Source organism: Stegostoma tigrinum, chromosome 9 (assembly GCF_030684315.1).
Source record: "Stegostoma tigrinum isolate sSteTig4 chromosome 9, sSteTig4.hap1, whole genome shotgun sequence".
NCBI lineage: Eukaryota > Metazoa > Chordata > Chondrichthyes > Orectolobiformes > Stegostomatidae > Stegostoma > Stegostoma tigrinum.
Genome location: NC_081362.1, coordinates 68,428,734 through 68,447,751, shown reverse-complemented (window position 1 = coordinate 68,447,751; position 19,018 = coordinate 68,428,734). Strand labels below are relative to the sequence as shown.

The window sequence follows — 19,018 nt, the reverse complement described above, 5'->3', positions numbered from 1 at the left end:
GTACTGACAAAAGTGCAATCTGTTATACTATTGCCATGTAAATGAGGTCTTTGACTAGGAATATTAAAACTCAAAAAGAACAGCTGAAACTAAAAAACACAAACAAATGTTCATAACGTCTTCAGTCATGTAATCATTCTGTAGAATGCACTCCCTTCATGGTAGATAAGTATATATTCTTCATCCGTCCTATTCTTAAATATACCAATGTAAAATTTATTATTTTTTATTATTATAAGATGTACTAAAGTTAATCTTGCTGATCCAAAATGATAAGGTAGTCAGTATTGAGAAGCATAACAAACAAAATTAGGCTGAAGTAAAATAAAAATATTCTTACGTTGCTTCAATGATAACAGCTACTCCAGCTGGTTTCAAAGCCTCTGTAAGTGCCACTGCAATTTGTTTGGTCAGTCGTTCTTGAACTATTGTGGATAAGCACAGGGAATGTTTCAGTGTTTATGTCCATTTAATGAATAGAGTTCTGATGAAAGATCACCAACTTGAATTGTTAACTTTGTTTCTCTCACAGATATATAGCCAGGCCGCTGAGTGTTTCCAACAGTTTCTGTTTCTGATTCAGGTTTCTGATTCTGGTTCAGTTTCTGTTTCTGATTCAGGTTTCCAGCTTTTACAGTATTTCGTTCTGTAAGCTATATATTGCTATTACAAATACATCAATATATGACTTGCAGGTAAGGATTAAGCTAAGGATTTTGATACATTTGAGAGGATGATACAAAGAAGGCATTAGTATTGTCTTTCATATCCAATCAAAAATAAAAGAAGGAAGAGGATGTTAGAAAAGTAAATTATAGCATCAAATTTATATTTTACATTATTTAAGTTTTTTTAACGGTGGTTTGACACATACGTAAGTAGGGCATGGTATAAAACAAATTGATGAGGAGTGTAGGCAATAGCTTTACACCTTCCCATAGTGAAGATTCAGAGTTTGTGAAAACTTGTGTTGATAGAGCCATGAAGTTTGTTCCATGTGGACAATGACTTAAATAGTGACTTGTGAGTTTGCAAAATTCAGGCTTTAGGTCAACACTACAAGCAAGGATTAGCTGTTTTAATTCATTTTCTATGCTCCTGAAGTTAAGATTGTCTAAGATACAGATCAGGAGGTTTCTCAGAATCCTATTTCATTCGACAGGGTGGATAATCACTAGTGCTTCTACTGGATAAGTACCCGCCTTAATTTAAGTTAATGCACATTTGTTTCATATATTACAGGATTAGGTAACACAAAAATGTGATCAATCAGATTTCCATGATTCTATAAAGTTAGATTCCCAACAGGCTTAATGTGTGAAGGATGCTTCCATTTGAAGAACAAGTGGTTGTTTTTAGAAGCTTCCTTGACCATAACAACAAATCCGGGCACTTAATGGGGAACCTCATTGGAATGTTGCCTTTTATGATGTTTTAATGTCTTCACAATGGGAGTACTAACCATGCACTCATCCTATCCCATGTTGTGTTTCTGTTGTCTCCTTTAAGGAAATATAATAACTTATTTCAGAGACAGATGAAAATTGAAGCTGGCCAATATACAGGCAGAAAATCGGATAGATAATTGTACAAAGGATGTTGCAGTTAGTCGGGTGAATTTTTTATTAATTCATTCACAGTATGTGAGCAATTGACAAGACCAGCATGTGTTCCCCTTACCTAATTATCCTTGAGAAGATGCTAGTGAACTGCTTTGTTGAAGTACTGTAGTCTTTGTGGTGGTGTAGGTACACTCACAGTTCTCTTTACGAGGGTGGTTCAGGTTTTTGACTCACTGACAGCAAGGACAGTGATACAATTCCAAGTCAGGATGGTGTGTGATTTGGAGGAAAACCCTGCATGTAGAGGTGTTTCTATATGTTGGCTGTCCTTGTCCTTCTGGGTCATAGAGGTTGTTGTTTTGGAAGGTGCTCCTGAAGAAGCCTTTGCAAGTTTCTGCAGTGCATCTTGCAGATAGTAAAGTTCTGTTGCTGCAGCAATCAAATGGCTTTACAAAGTCAACAAATAGTTTGTATGTCAGCATCCATTAAGGTGGAGAAGAAAATCCCACTGGGGCTTAGAAAGAGCAGAAAGTGGGAATGCTTTTTGGTTCAGTAAATACTCTGAAATGAAAAGTGGACTTTTGTAATCTCTTCCACGAATGTATGGCAAAAGGCTACTGGAGAAATCCTCTTAATATTTCAACTTCTGAAAGATATATTCATGATTTTGATGTTGACCAAATAAAATAGATTTTCTTGTTTGGGCTGAAACCATTATACCACTTGAAGTAAAGGAATACCTATTCCTGCAAAATACCCTACCCATAAGTTAAATCAAATGACACTGAATACTGTTACTGGACTTTGCTTTCTCTTGTTGCAAAAATGATGACCACGAAAAGCTGTTGTTTAGACACAACTATTAGTGCAGAAATTAGGTGAACTACTGTAATAGGGTCTCAAGGAAGACCTAGTTTGGATTTTAAGGGTCAGAAAAGGATAGTATGGTGGCTCAGTGGTTAGCAGTGCTGCCTCACAGCATCAGGGACCTGGGTTCATTTCCACCCTCTGGTGACTGTCTGTGTGAAGTTTGCACATTCTTGCCATGCCTGCTTGGATTTCCTCCCAGTCTGAAGATGTGTAGGTTAGGTGGACTGACCATGCTAAATGGCCTGTAGTGTGCAGGGATCTGTCAGTTAGCTGGATCAGTCATGGGAGATGCAGGGTTAAAGAGAGAGGCTAAGGGGTTAGGAATGGGTGGGATTCTCTTTCGAGGGTTTGTATGGGCTGAATGGCATGTTCTCAGACTGCTGGGATTCTATAAAATATTGCTTCAATGAGGATAGATACAGAAAGCCAGAATTCACTAGCTGCAAGAAGAATGGATTTTTTAAAGTTTTTGAGAAGATTTGTAGCTCGGATTGTGGATGAGGGTGTAGACTTGCCTGCAGAATCGGTGTGTTTGATTGTAGCCATCTTGTCACCCTGCTGGGTAACATCGTCTGTCCACCTCTGGTGAAGCATTAGTCTTCTGTCCCGCTTGTTATTTATAAGCCTCAGTTTGCTGGGGTGGTTGGTATTACTTCTGGTTTTGTTTTTCAGTGGTTTGTACATTGGGTCCAGTTCAATATGTTTGTTGATGGAGTTCCAGTTGGAATGCCAGGCTTCGAGGAAATCCCTGGTATGTCTCTGTTTGGCTCGTGAATTATGGATGTGTTGTCCCTGTCAAATTTGTGTCCTTCTTTGTCTGTGTGTATTGAGACCAGTGAGAATTGGTCATGTTTCTTGTTGGCTAGTTGGTGTTCATGTATCCTTATTGTCAGTTTTCTTCCAGTTTGGCCTATGTAATGTTTCCATAGTCCTTGCACGGTGTTTTGTATGTTACGTTGGTTTTATTGGTTGTGGGTATGGGATCCTTCATGTTCATCAGTAGCTGTCGCAGGGTGGTTGTTGGTTTGTGAGTTACCCTGACACCTAGGGGTCTGAGCAGTCTTGTGGACCACAAGATTATCCAAACTCACCCTCAACAAGGACATGGATAACACACAAACATTGATCAAGAACATCTCAGACTGACCACTTACAGACACTGAGATGACCGTCCTAGTAAGTGGACTGAATTCTAACTACAGAGACACCAAAAATAAACTGACTTTCTGCCTGTACTGAATCAACACTAAAGAACAACGGACTCATGAAGGAAATACAACAGACAATTAGACAGACTATAGTCACAACACTGAGCCGAAAAGCTAAGTGTAACATATTAAACACAGAGAAGAAAGCCCTGGAAAGACTCACAAAAGACAGAAACATTGTAATCTTACTGGCGGACAAAGGGCACATGACAGTAATCCTTAATAGAGCCCAATCCATCGAGATAGTTAATGCACAACTCGCAGATACCGATACCTACCAACAGATGATCTTAGACCCAACATTATAGTTAGAGAACCAGAGAAAATCCCCCCTGAAGAAATTATGCAGCTCAGGAGTTATCAGCAATATAGACTACCAAAAAAATGAGGCAGAGGGATCTAACACACCCCACTTCTATGGACTCCCCAAGGTACACAAGCCAGGGGACCATCTCAGACCCATTATCTCACTACCAGGCACACCAACAAAGAGGCTAGCCAAAGAACTACAACAGAAACTGAAATCCTTCATTGACAACACTACCCACTCCATCCAACATCATCAAGAACACCAGAATAAAGAAGACAAAATAATGATGTCCTTTGATGTAACAGCCTTGTTTACATCCATAAACATTGACCTAGCTAATGAGACAATTGCCACATTGCTGGATGAATCAGGAAGGCAGACACCCCATGACACCAACAGCATCAACAAGGACAGCACCCCGATACTGCTGGATCTGTGCCTCACAACCCACTTCACCTTCAACGACCGTATAGTCAAACACATCAACAGTTCGAATGGACAGTTCTCCCCACTGTCCAACCCAAACTCTGGGTCCGCTATGTAGATGACACCTTTGTAATTATCAAACGCACAAGACTAAAAGAAACCCACCAACATACAAACAATATCCTCACTGGAATGAAATTCACAAACGAAGAAGAGAACAATAACTGACTACCTTTCCTAGACATAGTGGTAGAATGTAAGAACAACAGTAAACTCCAGACTAGTGTATGCAGAAAGACTACAAATAGGGACAGATACTTAATTACTCCAGCAACCAACCCAATACTCATAAACGGAGCTGCATAAGGACATTACTCAAATGGGCCACAACACACTGCAGCAGTGCAGAATTGTGCAAAGCAAATCAGGAGCACCTATGTGGAGTTTTTAAAAGGAATGGATACCCAAAAATCACAATCCACATTACCTCTACGACAGATCACAACAAGAAGACACAGCTCGGCCGGACACATTAGTTACCCTACTGTACATCAGAGACATATCAGAGATGACTACAAGACTACTCAGACCCCTATGTAAGAAAATGGACAATAAGGATACATGAACACCAACTGGCCACCAAGAGACCGAACCAATTCTCACTGTTCTCAATACACACAGACAAAGAAGGACACAAATTCAACATGGCAAGAATAGCACGAACCGAACAGGGCCATGCCAGGGAATTCCTGCAGGCTTGGCATTCCAACCGGAACTCCATCAACAAACGCATTGAACTGGACCTGACATACAAACCACTGAAAAACTGAAAAACACCCCTGCAAACCGAGATATATCAACAATAAGCAGGATAGAATACTATCACCTCATTGGAGGTGCACTGCTGATGTTTCTAGAAGGGTGACAAAACGTTTGTAATATAACCACAAGAATGGATTCTTGAAGCTATGGGCTCAATCTATGTTGATGTAATTGCTGGATTGTGTCAGTCTGGACTCCATCTATTAAACCTTACCTAGCTTGAAGGTTTTTCAACAGGATCCTTTCACTTGCATGACATTGGCAGGAACTAAAACGAATAAGGCCGCATATACACTAGCTGCTGGTAGTCTAGTAGAGGTGGATTGGTTGAGGGCATTGCCGGGTTTCCTTCTCATCTGTCACCCCTCACCACACCAATTCAAACCTCATTAATCAAAAATAAAACAGGATTATGCTGCCTTAGGGACCACATGGAGTCATAGAGATATACACCACAGAAACAGACCCTTCGGCCCAACCTGTCCATGCTGACCAGATATCCTAAATTAATCTAGTTCCGTTTGCCATTATTTGGTCTATATCCCTCTAAAACCATCATATACATCTATAATGGTCTTCATCACTAAAATGCACCCAAATTCTACTGCTCAGTTTGTTAATGCACCTGGTCTTAACAGAAGCATCGTTTAAATGCCAATAGATAGGAAAATTGAGTGGACACAGCAAGGGATCTCCGTATGTAACCAGTACCAAAGTGATGCCTGTCTGTTTGGAAGGGTTGGTATAGATGTTTAACTTAGGCTAGCATGTTGATAAATTAGATCATGGGTTTGTAAGGGAAAAAAAGAAGTATCAAAGGGCAGAAATATATAGAAGCCCTTCTAACACATTTCTTGAGAAAATGGAAATGCAAATTATATTTGAATTAATTGTACCTTGAAGTCTTCTACTGTAGATTTCAACAATCCTGTAAAAAAAAAGACTGGATTACAACCATCTTCGTATTGCAGTTCTACATTGCAGATTTAACTTGCAGGAAAATATTCATAATTCTAATATGAAGATGATTAAGAGGACTATTTCTGAACTTCAAATGTTTGAAAATTACAGCTGTTGTGTATAGGTTCATAAAATATAAACACAGGAATTAGGAGCTGGAGGAGCTATCGAGCCTGACCCATTATTCAGTAGGATCAGTGCTGAACTGATTGTGGGGTCAGCTCTGCCCCCTTATCTTTCCCTAATAAATACTGATTTCCTTGTTATCAAGAATCAATCTACTCCTGCCTTAAAAAAGCTTTTACAACCCAACCTCCACTGCTCTCTGGGGAAAGGAGTTCCAAAGATATACACCCCTCAGGGAAAAATTCCTGCTCATCCTGATCTTAAATAAGAGACCAATTATTTTAAACTGTGTCCCCTAGTTCTACTCTCTCCCATAAGGAGAAATGATTACCTTTCACCATCCATCACATCTGGTTTCCTTAGGTTCTTACGTGAATCACTAAGATCTCCTCTCATTCTTCTAAATGTGAATGGATTTGTCTATCATTGCACTCAAGAGGAGAATCACCTCATGGTTGGTGAAGCACAAAAATGTTCGAGCACATTGCTAATATCGTTGAAAGGCATTTCTTGGTTGTTGCCCAAAATATCCATTTTCCTAATAATTTAACTTCCTTTATCGTTTCTTTGTTGTTGTATAAGGTTCCGACTCATTGATCATTCAGTGGTCAATCAATGGAATTTTTGCAGAAATCTACTTAAGCAATTCACAAATATATCTCTATCTTGAATGTGAAAATGCTAGGCCATTACAAATTCCTGGAAGAAAGATAGGAAATGCTGGAAAACTGAGCCTAGCACCATCTGTGGCATGGGAAGCAGAATCAATAGATTGGCAAAAAAAAAGAAAAACATCAAGGTGTTCAATTTTGCTGAGATTTATGGCAGACAATCCATCGTGGCAAGGTAAGGTTTTCAAGGGCAATTGTTTTGCCTGAAATTGTGTAGCAGGAAGGACTGGGGCTCCACACTGCTGGGACCATGTGATATTCACATCACTGGTAGCATGTTTAAACCCCAGCTGCAGATCATTTCAGTCTCGGCAAGCCAGGATTGCCCTTCACTGTGGGCCTGCATTGTTGTCCTGAATGACCTGGCTCAGAAAGGTAATTTAGCTCCTCGATTTGCAGCAGGGACCTGGAACTGTTCGTGCATAAGGTGATCAAAATAGGTGCAGTGTTTTCTTTTCCCTCTGGATTACCCAAGGAGGGAAGTCACCAGACAAAGCCAGTCTTGTCAGAGATAGCATGCGGGTCAGTGCAGTGTCCAGGTTAAAAGAAATGCCCAACAGTGCTGAAAGAAGATTACTGACATGTGTCAATGGTCAGGAAAACTTTCAAACAGGAAGTGACTTAACAAGAGGAGATGGTGAGGGGGCTGACTACTCTGCCCTCATGACCAAGGATACATTTCCCTCCCCACCCTATCAGACTTTCGCAGGGACCACTCTCTCCATGACTCTCTTGTCTGCTCCACACTCCCCACTAGCCCCACCACACCGGCACTTTTCCCTGCATCCGCAGAAAGTGCTACACCTGCCCCTACACTTTCCCTCTCACCCCCATCCCAGGCCCCAAGAAAACGTTCCACATTAGTAAATGTGCAGGTGAACACCTGCTAATGTGGCATATTGTATCCGCTGTTCCCGATGTGGCCTCCTCTACATTGGGGAAACCAACCGGAGGCTTGGAGACTGCTGTGTGGAACACCTATGCTCGGTTTGTGACAAACGACTGTACTCCCAGTCGCGAATCACTTCAACTCCCTCTCCCACTCCTTGGAAGACATGTCCATTCTCGGCCTCCTGCAGTGCCACACGATGCCACCCCAAGCTTGCAGGAACAACACCTCATATTTCGCTTGGAAATGCCGCAGCCCAGTGGTCTCAATGTGGATTTTACAAGCTTCAAAATCTCCCCACCCCTGACCTCATCCCAAAACCAGCCCAGCTCATCCCTGCCTCCTTGACTTGTCCGTCTTTTCTCCCACCTATCCGCTCCTCCCACCTCACTGACCAACCCCCACCCCCACCTCCTTGACCTGTCCGTCTTCCCTCAATTGACCAATCCTCTTCCCAAATCCCTGTCTACGCTCACCTTTACTGGTTCCCTGCCTCCTTGACCTATCCGTTTCTCTCCACCTATCTGCTCCTTTACCCACCTTCCATCATCACCTCCCCCCCCCAATTTATTCCAGAATCCCCCTTCCACTCACCCATTTCTGAAGAAGGGTCCAGACCCGAAATGTCAGCTTTCCTGCTCCTCTGTTGCTGCTTGGCCTGCTGTGTTCATCCAGCCCTACACCTTGTTATCTCAGATTCTCCAGCATCAGCAGTTCCTACTATGTCTGAGCTCCTTAAATAGCCTTTGTTTCCTATGGATCTGTCATTTTGTCATTACTGTTACAATGTGTTCCAAAATGCAAATAGATTCTTTTGTGAGTTTGCACTTCATGTTTAGGAGGAGCCCTTCAGCCTGTACATGTTCAAAAACTATGTGCAAGCTCCAGTCATGTTTCTCAACTATTTCACAGTGTGTTCAGCAATATGGCATGTGGCACATGACAACTTATAACCCTTGTAAGATGTTGGACAAAGATGTTGGAAAATCTCCAGAGCCCAAATGATAGTTTGTTGAAGCCAAAGCTCCAAAATGGAGTTTAAAGTGTGGTTAGCAAATTTGACTGCCTAACCATTTGCCAGAATGCACTATTTCCATTAAGCTTCATTAAGACTGTATTTTTGAATATTTCAGCTAAGGTTTCGTTTAATGTAGACATAGGGTAGCCATTATTGTTTTGAGCTTCGTGCGGTCAGCACAAATTCAGATATACCATTTCATTTGGGTGTAGTAACCATTCCTGAGTACTACTCATTTGGTTTCAACACCAAAGAACTGATGCCATTCTGGACATCTCAAGTTGTATCAGAACTTCCTTCATTGAAAGACCTGGGATCTTCCTGGGTGTGTATCATCATAATAGCTTAGCATCTATCTCAGTGTTTGTTTATTCAGTACTTAATTCCCATGAATCCTATAAACACATTGGGGTAAGGTTCTGAGGCAATACAAGAGTGCTCAAGAGTGAAAATTCTTGATTGTGAAGTACATAAACGTGCTTTGCTGTCTGAAATTCCCAGGATTGCAAAGTTGCTTTCAGCCTAACTTCACCGATTCCCCATACCTCCTGCATCATCTTGTTGCATTATTGGAGCCTGTAAATGGTGTTTCTTCAACAATGATGCAATATAAAGCATTATAATGAATCTAGCCCTTGTACTGAGCTTTAAATTAGTGAGGTGACCATTGCCATAAATATCTTCTTGGTAAAAGAATACTTCCATGCAAACTATTTTCACTAGAAATACCTTAGGTTTTTATTGTAACCTGTTCTATCTCATGAAGTTTGATGTGTGAGTCGCTCTTCGATTTCTTGCTGCTTTGTGACTGTTCGTCTTTAGCATATTTCCGACAACTAACCCTGTGTTTTACAGTTACTGCACTTTATTTAAATGACTGGGCATTGCTTGTACTTGCTCTAGCTTCACAGTGCTGATACTGACTTTTATTATCAGGTGTCTGTCATACTCTCTGAACTGTTGGCATTGATTTTCTGTTTTTTAGATCTACATTTCTGAAGTTCGTTGACCTGAATAAGTTTGCTAACTGTGCAAAAATATATTTGGCTTGTGATTTGTGTTACATTTTGCAACATGCACTGACTATATCTGTAGATAGTTTGCAACAGTTTGGAAAGTGGGATTATTATATTGCAATTCTTATTGTCCTATATCATGGTGATCCAGCTTGTAAGCCCATCAATTGGTAGCACCAAGGTGGTAGGAGGGAGGTAAGATTCCTCTGTTCAATTTCACTGTGAGCAGACAGATCAGAAATCAAGTCATCCCTAAACAATGAAAGAAACATCAGATGGAGCAATTGGTCCTGACATTGGACTTGACATAATCGAAGATCTGGGTTCAGGCTACCTGGCTAACCATTAATGCTAATCCATTCAAATCACAGACTCCATTTCTTTCTTTAGCTATCTGTGACCCTTTTGCCCCTGGCAAAATATCTATGGAGCAAAATTCTTTTTCACTGTCCACCACAGCCCAACACTGCTGCATTGTTCCAGGACTGAATCACTGTCATGTACTTTAAGCAGAACCTACCAATCAGACAAAAATTGTCATACCACCCTCGAATATTTACTTGCAGTATGGGGCAAACAGTTCTATCCTGCAGCAAAGCGACAGGTTTAGGTACATATTGCAACTGGGACTATCTTAAGAATGTATGATTGTGCATAAAAGTGATGAGTTTGCACTTTCCTGCCCTTTCTCTGTCAAGCAGCAGCTTCCACCAAAGTAACAGATGATGTTGGAATCACAAAGTGTTTACAGACGTTCTATTTCACCACATCTCTGAATTTTTACATTTTTGTCTTTAAATAATGAGGAAAGAGTCAGCAGAATAATAAAACCAAATGGATCTTCAAACCTGTTCAGTTCACAGACTGTGTACATTTAATATAATCAAAGACTCTTCCCGTTTATTGCTCACAAAAGCAGATGAAGAGATCACTTGCATATTCATGCCCACTGATATATGTGAAAGCATTTTCTCTAAAATTAGCAATCTAAAGGAGATTTGAACATATAAAATAATGATTATATGTGAGTACAAATTTTCTGCACCACTCAAAAAATGTATATTAAATACGTTATTTAGAAAATAAATCAGAGAAGCACGGCTTTGAGTTTGAACATGACCCTCAAACCAATCTCACAAATCACAGGATCAGACCAGATCTTACAGTTTTAATGAAGAGCAAGTCATTAGCGTTTGCTGTCATTACTCTGTGAAAGTGACTTCAACACATTGCAAGTACATTTAAAACAGAAAAGCAGAATGACCATGGTTTTAAAAAAAACTATAGTTGCTACATTAATCTACAATATTTGGCCCAAAAGCACTCAGCAAGTGACCTGGACTTCCACTGTACATTAAAACAGCATCCTTCGTAACATACATTTTTCACCTTTCCTTGTGAAATGTACATCACATTACATTTATTTCCTGACAGCCTGATTGCACTCTGATAGCTATAATCTTTTCCTCAACTAACTTTATGCCTGTTATAACATGCATACACATATCAACACATGGAAAAAATGTCTGACACTTTACCAACCTTGCCAGTTTGCTTAGTCCAACCACCCTCTTATTCGGTAGGTAACCTATGTGTACCTGCAAGTGAGAAATAAAATGATAAGAAAGAAAAGGGCCCATGTGCTCTCAACTGACATAAAACACATTTTTGATGGAGGCTTTAGTCTTGTGAAAGTTTTAATGTTGGATTTGCGGACAGGATGAAATGAAATGTGGAAACTTCCACTGAATGCAAAACGTGATGGTAGAAACAGCTGATCAATAGTGACTTTTGATGGGCAGACGTTCATAGTAAAAGCACTGATGTTGTTATCACAACCCCCATGTTGCAGTTCAGGAAATTATAATTTCAGTGAACAGATTGTCAGATGCTCCTAATAACACCTGCCATTTTCTGCCCTTCTCATTTTGTACCTCTAGGCCTGTTGAGATCCATATACTATTGAAAGTTGTTCAGGGCACAACATACCTGAAACACAAAAAGCAAAGCACTGCAGATGCTGTAAGTCTGAAACAGAAACAGAAGATGATGGAAATGCATAACAAGTCAGCAGCATATACACAAAGAGGTAAGGTTGACTTTTAACTCATTGACCTTTCATCTGATCCAAGCAAGTAAACAGTTGAGAAGCAAACAAGGGTTGACATCGATTTAGTATACAGCAGCATTTCAGACCAACGTTGCCTTGCTGAGATTCCTTTTTTGCACTAACAATATCCTTTGCCTCAATTTTCTCTGGATCCCAGGCTCCACAGCAAAGAGACACAGCTGGATGCTGTAAGGGTGTCTCTAGCACATACTTTTCAAAGCATTCGGAAATGGTGATTGTATAAATGTGTGATGAAGTTCTGAACAGAGCAATTGTCAATTATGAAAATCAAAACATGTGAACCACCAGGGGGTTCTCAAATCCTCTTGCAGTATTGGGGCAGGCTAACCGTATGGTCAGGAATCTGCAAGTTCAATGAGCACATGTTTCATTGGCTCTTCCATTAAGCTTCACACTTCTGGTTTTCTCTGGTTGTACTGAGTGGGCATGATCACAACCTCCACCTGCTAATTGAAGCTTCACTGTTTAAGGAAATCCTGGTTAGTGACAGAATTCAATGACTAACAAGTGAGAGGCAGCAACTCAAACAATGGAGTCAAAGTGAAGGAAGGGTTCTGCAGTTCTTTAAGCATCCCTGAATTTCACACTGCAGCCAACATAGGCCCACAGAATCATTTTTTGTTCCCCATTGTGGACAGAAGGAAGACGCCTGCCTTGAAATGGAGCAGATATGGCTGTAAGAGGATGAGGAGCTGAGCAGCAGGAGGGTGGTATCTTGCACATGGATACAGAGTTGCAACCAGATAGAAAACTCATCAGGACAACAAAGGCAAGTGGCATGACACATTGATGGGGTTGGCACTTCAATCTGATTCTCCCAACTTTTTCATGCATGGTATTTCTTGTATCAGTACACCTCATCCAATAATTGCAGTTGAAGCCACTCATCATATGCCAATCTGATCATCCACCACTGAAATTCACCCTCATCTTATTGTCATCCCATTTCAATCATTCATGGTCACCCTCCAGAAATGTTCCCATTTCCAATCTCTCAGTAGATTCTGCTCCTCACATTCATAATTCTTTTCTTTTTCTTCTTTGAGGAAGCAGAAGTTCAGAACACCAAGAACAGGCAGAGAAGCAAGGGTACCCTCCAGTCATAGCCAATCTGCCCGCTTTTGAAGAAGATGCACTGGAGGTAAGCAGAGCCAGGGTATGCAATGGAGACAGTGGAACCTCTGAACTACCTGGTGGCAGAATTAGATATGTGGCAGCATGGCACAACAGACTCACACATATTCACTGTTGAGAGCAGACTAGGAGAAGCAATAATTTACACAATTCAACCTTTGACTATTTTCAGCTGTCAGTTCTAATTCATTCTTTAGTTATGCCTTACTGGGGTGCCACACAGGATATCAAGCCATGCTATTCCTAGAGTCATCAAAAAGTTAAAAATTCCCCTATTTCTGTCTTTTAGTCTCAGGCTGATAGAAAGCAAGGGCCAGGTTTCTGTACTGAGCAAATTACTACTTTTTTTTATTCATTCACGGGATGTGGGCATCAATGACCAGGCGGCATTTATTGCCCATCACTAATTGCCCAGAGGGCAGTTAAGAGTCAATCAAATTGCTGTGGGTCTAGCGTCATATGTAGGCCAGACCAGGTAAGGACGGCAGTTTCCTTCCCTAAAGTACATTAGTGAACCAGATGGGTTTTTCCGACAATCGGCAATGGGTTCGTGGTCATTATTAGATTGTTAATTCCAGATATTTTATTGAATTCAAATTCCACCATCTGCTGTGGTGGGATTTAAACCTGGGTCCCCAGAATGTTATCTGAGTCTCTGGATTAACAGTCCAACAAAATTACCACTAGGCCATCGCAATATATTGCAAACCAATAGGTAAACAATCATAAACTGTTGATGTAGAACTCTCAGCCCCATTAAAAACACCCCTTACACAAAACCTCTACAGTGAGGAAGCAGGCCATTCAGCCCATCAAGTTGACACCATCCCTCTGAACAGCATCCCACCCAAACCAACTGCTGTACCTACCTGTAATCCTGCATTTTCCATGGCCAATACGCCTAACCTGCACGTCTTTGGACTGTGGGAGAAAACTGGGGCAAAATCAAAGGGGTATTATGGATGGAGGAATAAATTGGAAAGGCAGTTCAATGTTCCCTGTCCACATGATTCACTGGCATGATCCTTTTAGCTCGTTAGGCCGTGATGCTCGTCAATCTGCTATCTTCAGGTAGCTCCATTTTGTTTAGCAAGCACATAGTGACTGGTTCACACCTGTGATTTATTAGTTAAAAGCCACAGCCTACAGTAACTGATGAGAGAGAATAAACTGGCTCTCCTCAGGCTTGAGAGATGGAGAAAACAACAGTTTCTTCATTCTTGTCAGTCTTCTGATGGTTCCTGAACAAACATTCACACCCACAAGCTGTTCAACTACCTGATAGCCAATCAAATAGATGCTGGCAGGCAGAAGGCCTTTGTCTTCAACAGCCCCACAGACCAATAAGCTACTTGTTGCTGGCTGAACTCACCTTATACACAACATCTGATTCCAGCTCATCCGTTGTAACTTCCCCATTGCTGGAACAAACAGCTGTCTAAACGGCACCTAAAATGAGTATTGGTAACCTGCTTTATAAACAAGTGCTGTAATTCTTTCCACAAACCTTGATTATTTTAAAGCAGTCCTGTTTCCATTTCAGTCCAAAATCAGAAATACAGAAAAATAAAAAAATGTATATGATCTTTACACTTACTTCTCTAACAGGACTTGTGAGTGCCACACCACTACTTATGTCAGGGAATTATGAAGATGAATTAAAACAGGAGATGAATTAACAGCACAAATCATCTTAAATGATTATGATGTGGTAGGCATCACAGAGACATGGTTGCAGGGAGTTCAGGACTGGCAGTTAAACATCCAAGGATTTACAACTTGTCGAAAAGACAGGGAGGTGGGCAGAGGGGGCGGGGTTGCCTTGGTAGTTAAGAATGAAGTTAAATCTACGGCACTGAACGACATAGGGTCAGAGGACGTGGAGTCTGTGTGGGTGGAATTGAGGAACCACAAAGGTGAAAAAACCATAATGGGTGTTATGTACAGACCTCCTAACAGTGATCAGGACCAGGGGCACAAGATACATTGGGAAATAGATAGGGCATGTCAGAAAGGCAAGGTCATGGTGATCGTGGGGGATTTCAATATGCCGGTGGACTGGGTGAATAATGTTGCCGGTGGATCTAAAGAAAGGGAATTCATGGAATGTTTACAGGGTGGCTTTTGGAACAGCTTGTGATGGAGCCCACAAGGAAGCAGGCTATTCTGGACTTAGTGCTCTGTAATGAGCCAGACTTTATAAAAGATCTTAAAGTAAGTTAGGAGGCAACAATCATAATATGGTAGAGTTCAGTCCGCAGTTTGAAAGAGAGAAGGCAAAATCAGATGTAATGGTGTTACAGTTAAATAAAGGTAATTACAGGGGCATGAGAGAGGAATTGACGAAAATCGACTGGAAGCAGAGCCTAGCGGGGAAGACAGTAGACCAACAATGGCAGGAGTTTCTGGGTGTAATTGAGGACACAGTACAGATGTTCATCCCAAAGAAAAGAAAGATTATCCGGGCTGGGATTAGACAGCCATGGCTGACAAAGGAAGTCAGGAAATATATCAAAGAAAAAGAGACAGCCTATAAAATATCCAAGAGCACTGGGAAATCAGAAGATTGGGAAGGCTACAAAAACAAACAGAGGATAGCAAAGAGAGAAATAAGGAAGGAGAGGATCAAATATGAAGGTAGGCTAGCTAGTAATATTAGAAATGATAGTAGAAGTTTCTTTCAATACATAAGAAACAAACGAGAGGCAAAAGTAGACATTGGGCTGCTCCAAATTGATGCTGGAAGGCTAGTGATGGGAAATAAGGAAATAGCTGAAGAACTTAATAAGTACTTTGCGTCAGTCTTCACAGTGGAAGACATGAGTAGTATGCCAACAATTAGGGAGAGCCAGGGGGCAGAGTTGAGTATGGTAGGCATTACAAAAGAGAAAGTGCTAGAAAAGCTAAAGTGTCTAAAAATTGATAAACCTCCTGGCCCTGATGGGCTACATCCTAGAGTTTTGAGGGAGGTGGCTGAGGAAATAGCGGAAGCTTTGGTTGCGATCTTTCAAAAGTCACTGGAGTCTGGGAAAGTTCCAGATGATTGGAAAATTGCTGTTGTAACTCCCTTGTTTAAGGAAGGATCAAGACAAAAGATGGAAAATTATAGGCCGATTAGCCTAACCTCAGTTCTTGGTAAAATTCTAGAATCCATTGTTAAGGATGAGATTTCTAAATTCTTGGAAGTGCAGGGTCAGATTAGAACAAGTCAGCATGGATTTAGTAAGGGGAGGTCGTGCCTGAAAAACTTGTTAGAATTCTTTGAAGAGGTGACAAGTAGGTTAGACCGGGGAAACCCAGTGGATGTTATCTATCTAGACTTCCAAAAGGCCTTTGATACAGTGCCTCACAGGAGGTTGCTGAGTAAGGTGAGGGCCCATGGTGTTCGAGGTGAACTACTGGCTTGGATTGAGGATTGGCTGTCTGACAGAAGGCAGAGAGTTGGGATAAAAGGCTCTTTTTCAGAATGGCAACCAGTGACAAGTGGTGTCCGGCAGGGTTCAGTGTTTTGGCTGCAACTGTTCACTTTATACGTTAATGATCTGGATGAAGGGACTGGGGGCATTCTAGAGAAGTTTGCCAATGATACGAAGTTAGGTGGACAGGCAGGTATTACTGAGGAGGTGGGGAAGCTGCAGTAAGATTTAGACAGTTTAGAAGAGTGGTCCAGGAAAGGGCTGATGAAATTCAACGTGAGCAAATGCGAGGTTTTGCACTTTGGAAAAAAGAATACAGGCATGGACTATTTTCTAAACGGTGAGAAAATTCGTAAAGCAGAAGTACAAAGGGATCTGGGAGTGTTGGTCCAGGATTCTCTAAAGGTTAACTTGCAGGTAGAGTCCGTCATTAAGAAAGCAAATGTAATGTTGTTGTTTATCTCAAGAGGGTTGGAATATAAAAGCAGTGATGTGCTTCTGAGACTTTATAAAGCTCTAGTTAGGCCCCATTTAGAATACTGTGTCGAATTTGAGGCCCCACACCCAGGAAGGACATACTGGCGCTGGAGCGTGTCCAGTGGAGATTCACACGGGTGATCCCTGGAATGGTAGGTTTAACGTACGATGAACGGCTGAGGTTCCTGGGATTGTATTCATTAGAGTTTAGAAGGTTGAGGGGAGATCTAATAGAAACTTACAAGATAATGTATGGCTTAGAAAGGGTGGACGCTGGGAAGTTGTTTCCGTTAGGCAGGGAGACTAGGACCCGTGGGCACAGCCTTAGAATTAGAGGGGGTAAATTTAAAATGGAAATGAGGAGACATTTCTTCAGCCAGAGAGTGGTAGCCCTGTGGAATTCATTGCCATGGAGTGCAGTGGAGGCCGGGACATTAAATGTCTTCAAGGCAGAGATTGATAAATTCTTGATCTCACAAGGAATCAAGGTCTACGGGGAGTGTGCAGGGAAGTGGAGTTGAAATGCCCATCAGCCATGATTAAATGGTGGAGTGGACTCAATGGGCAGAATGGCCTCACTTCCACTCCAATGTCTTATGGTCTTATGGCCTAAGACTCCAGAGGAGGCACTGTCACACAACTCAGGCAGAAACACCTGACTACTGTCGAGCAACAAAAGATTTGCCTGAGGTTCATTGGCATTTCCAGAGTCATTGCACAGGATTGGAAAGAAATTGGAAGAGTCCATTTCCAGCAGGAGTCTCATGAAGCCTCAGAATTTTCTGCTGGTGTCCATCTAATTCTTTATCAGAAGTCCAAGGTAGAGATGGATTAGCTTGATTAAAACTCCAACAAATCACCAGTGATCTCCAAAGTCTTGGAAATCCCTCCACAGCAGTGAAAGCACACTTTTTAAACCAATCCTTTGAGCTAAATCCTTTCACTTCGGCAACAAAGCAGCTGTCATACTGAAAGGCTAGCTGCCTGTCAGTTGCTCAGCAGCCTTCTGTCCTCTTCCTTGTTAAACCTGACAAGTTCCAGGGACCCCAGGAAACATGGGTGCTGGCAGTTGAAGACAGAATTCAGACTAAAGGTGCAATCAATGGGCTTTTAGCAAATATTAATTTTAGATCCACCTGTCCCTCTGGGGTTTCCCACATATTCATTTGAGATCCTCAAGTTAAATGCGGATGTCAATAGCTTCCTGCTGACTTTTTGCTGACCACATTTTTTTGATGTTTTAACCCTTCACACGCACTGAAACCTGACCAGTGAAAACTCCACCAAGGTCACATTATCAGTCACTTTTGTCATCTTGATAGACTCTGTTCTACAGCAATACACAGTGGTTGCTATTTGTAATCTTTTGCTGCACAGCAGGATGCAAATAGAATGTTTTTTGTCACCTTTCTTTAGGAAGAAGGCAAGCCTCTTGAGGAGGTATAATTCTTAGAGATTCACTGAGGTGTATCAGAGATGAGAAGCCTTGGATTCTGAAGGAACAACATTCACACTGGAACTCTACATTCAAACAGAGAAGCACAAGACAAAATTGATAGGAGGTAACAAGGTGTGGAGCTGGATGAACACAGCAGGCCAAGCAGCATCTTAGGAGCAGTTGCTTGGCCTGTTGTGTTCATCCAGCTCCACACCTTGTTATCTCTGATTCTCCAGCATCTGCAGTTCTTATTATCTGTGACAAAATTGATAGGGTTGTTCAAAATTAAGTTAAATAAGTAAATATTATTTTTATTTATTGGGACAATAATCTACGGGTATAAATTTAGGAAAGACCAAAGTATTCCTGTGATAATTTGGAGGTTTATTAGGATATTGAATGATTACTCCATCAGAATCAGTAGTGGCATCAGAATGCATAACAGTTTCTACGGGGAAAGTGCATAAATATTTGAGAAAGAAAAGAATGCTGGGAGAGGCAAACAATTGGGCAAAATAGATTTTGCTTTCTGAGAGGCAGACTG

At 41.3% G+C, this 19,018-nt stretch overlaps 1 protein-coding gene across 1 annotated transcript in view; it reads right to left on the bottom strand.

Moving 5' to 3' along the window:
• The window catches only part of gch2 (GTP cyclohydrolase 2), a 50,734-nt gene that overhangs the window by 10,104 nt on the left and 21,612 nt on the right, over nt 1-19,018 (bottom strand). Inside the window, exons 3-5 of the mRNA XM_059648608.1 lie at nt 11,421-11,476; nt 6,095-6,126; nt 341-425 (exon numbers count right to left, since the gene is read on the bottom strand). Of these exons, the coding sequence (XP_059504591.1) occupies nt 341-425; nt 6,095-6,126; nt 11,421-11,476 (173 nt within the window). The remainder of the gene's footprint in view (nt 1-340; nt 426-6,094; nt 6,127-11,420; nt 11,477-19,018) is intronic.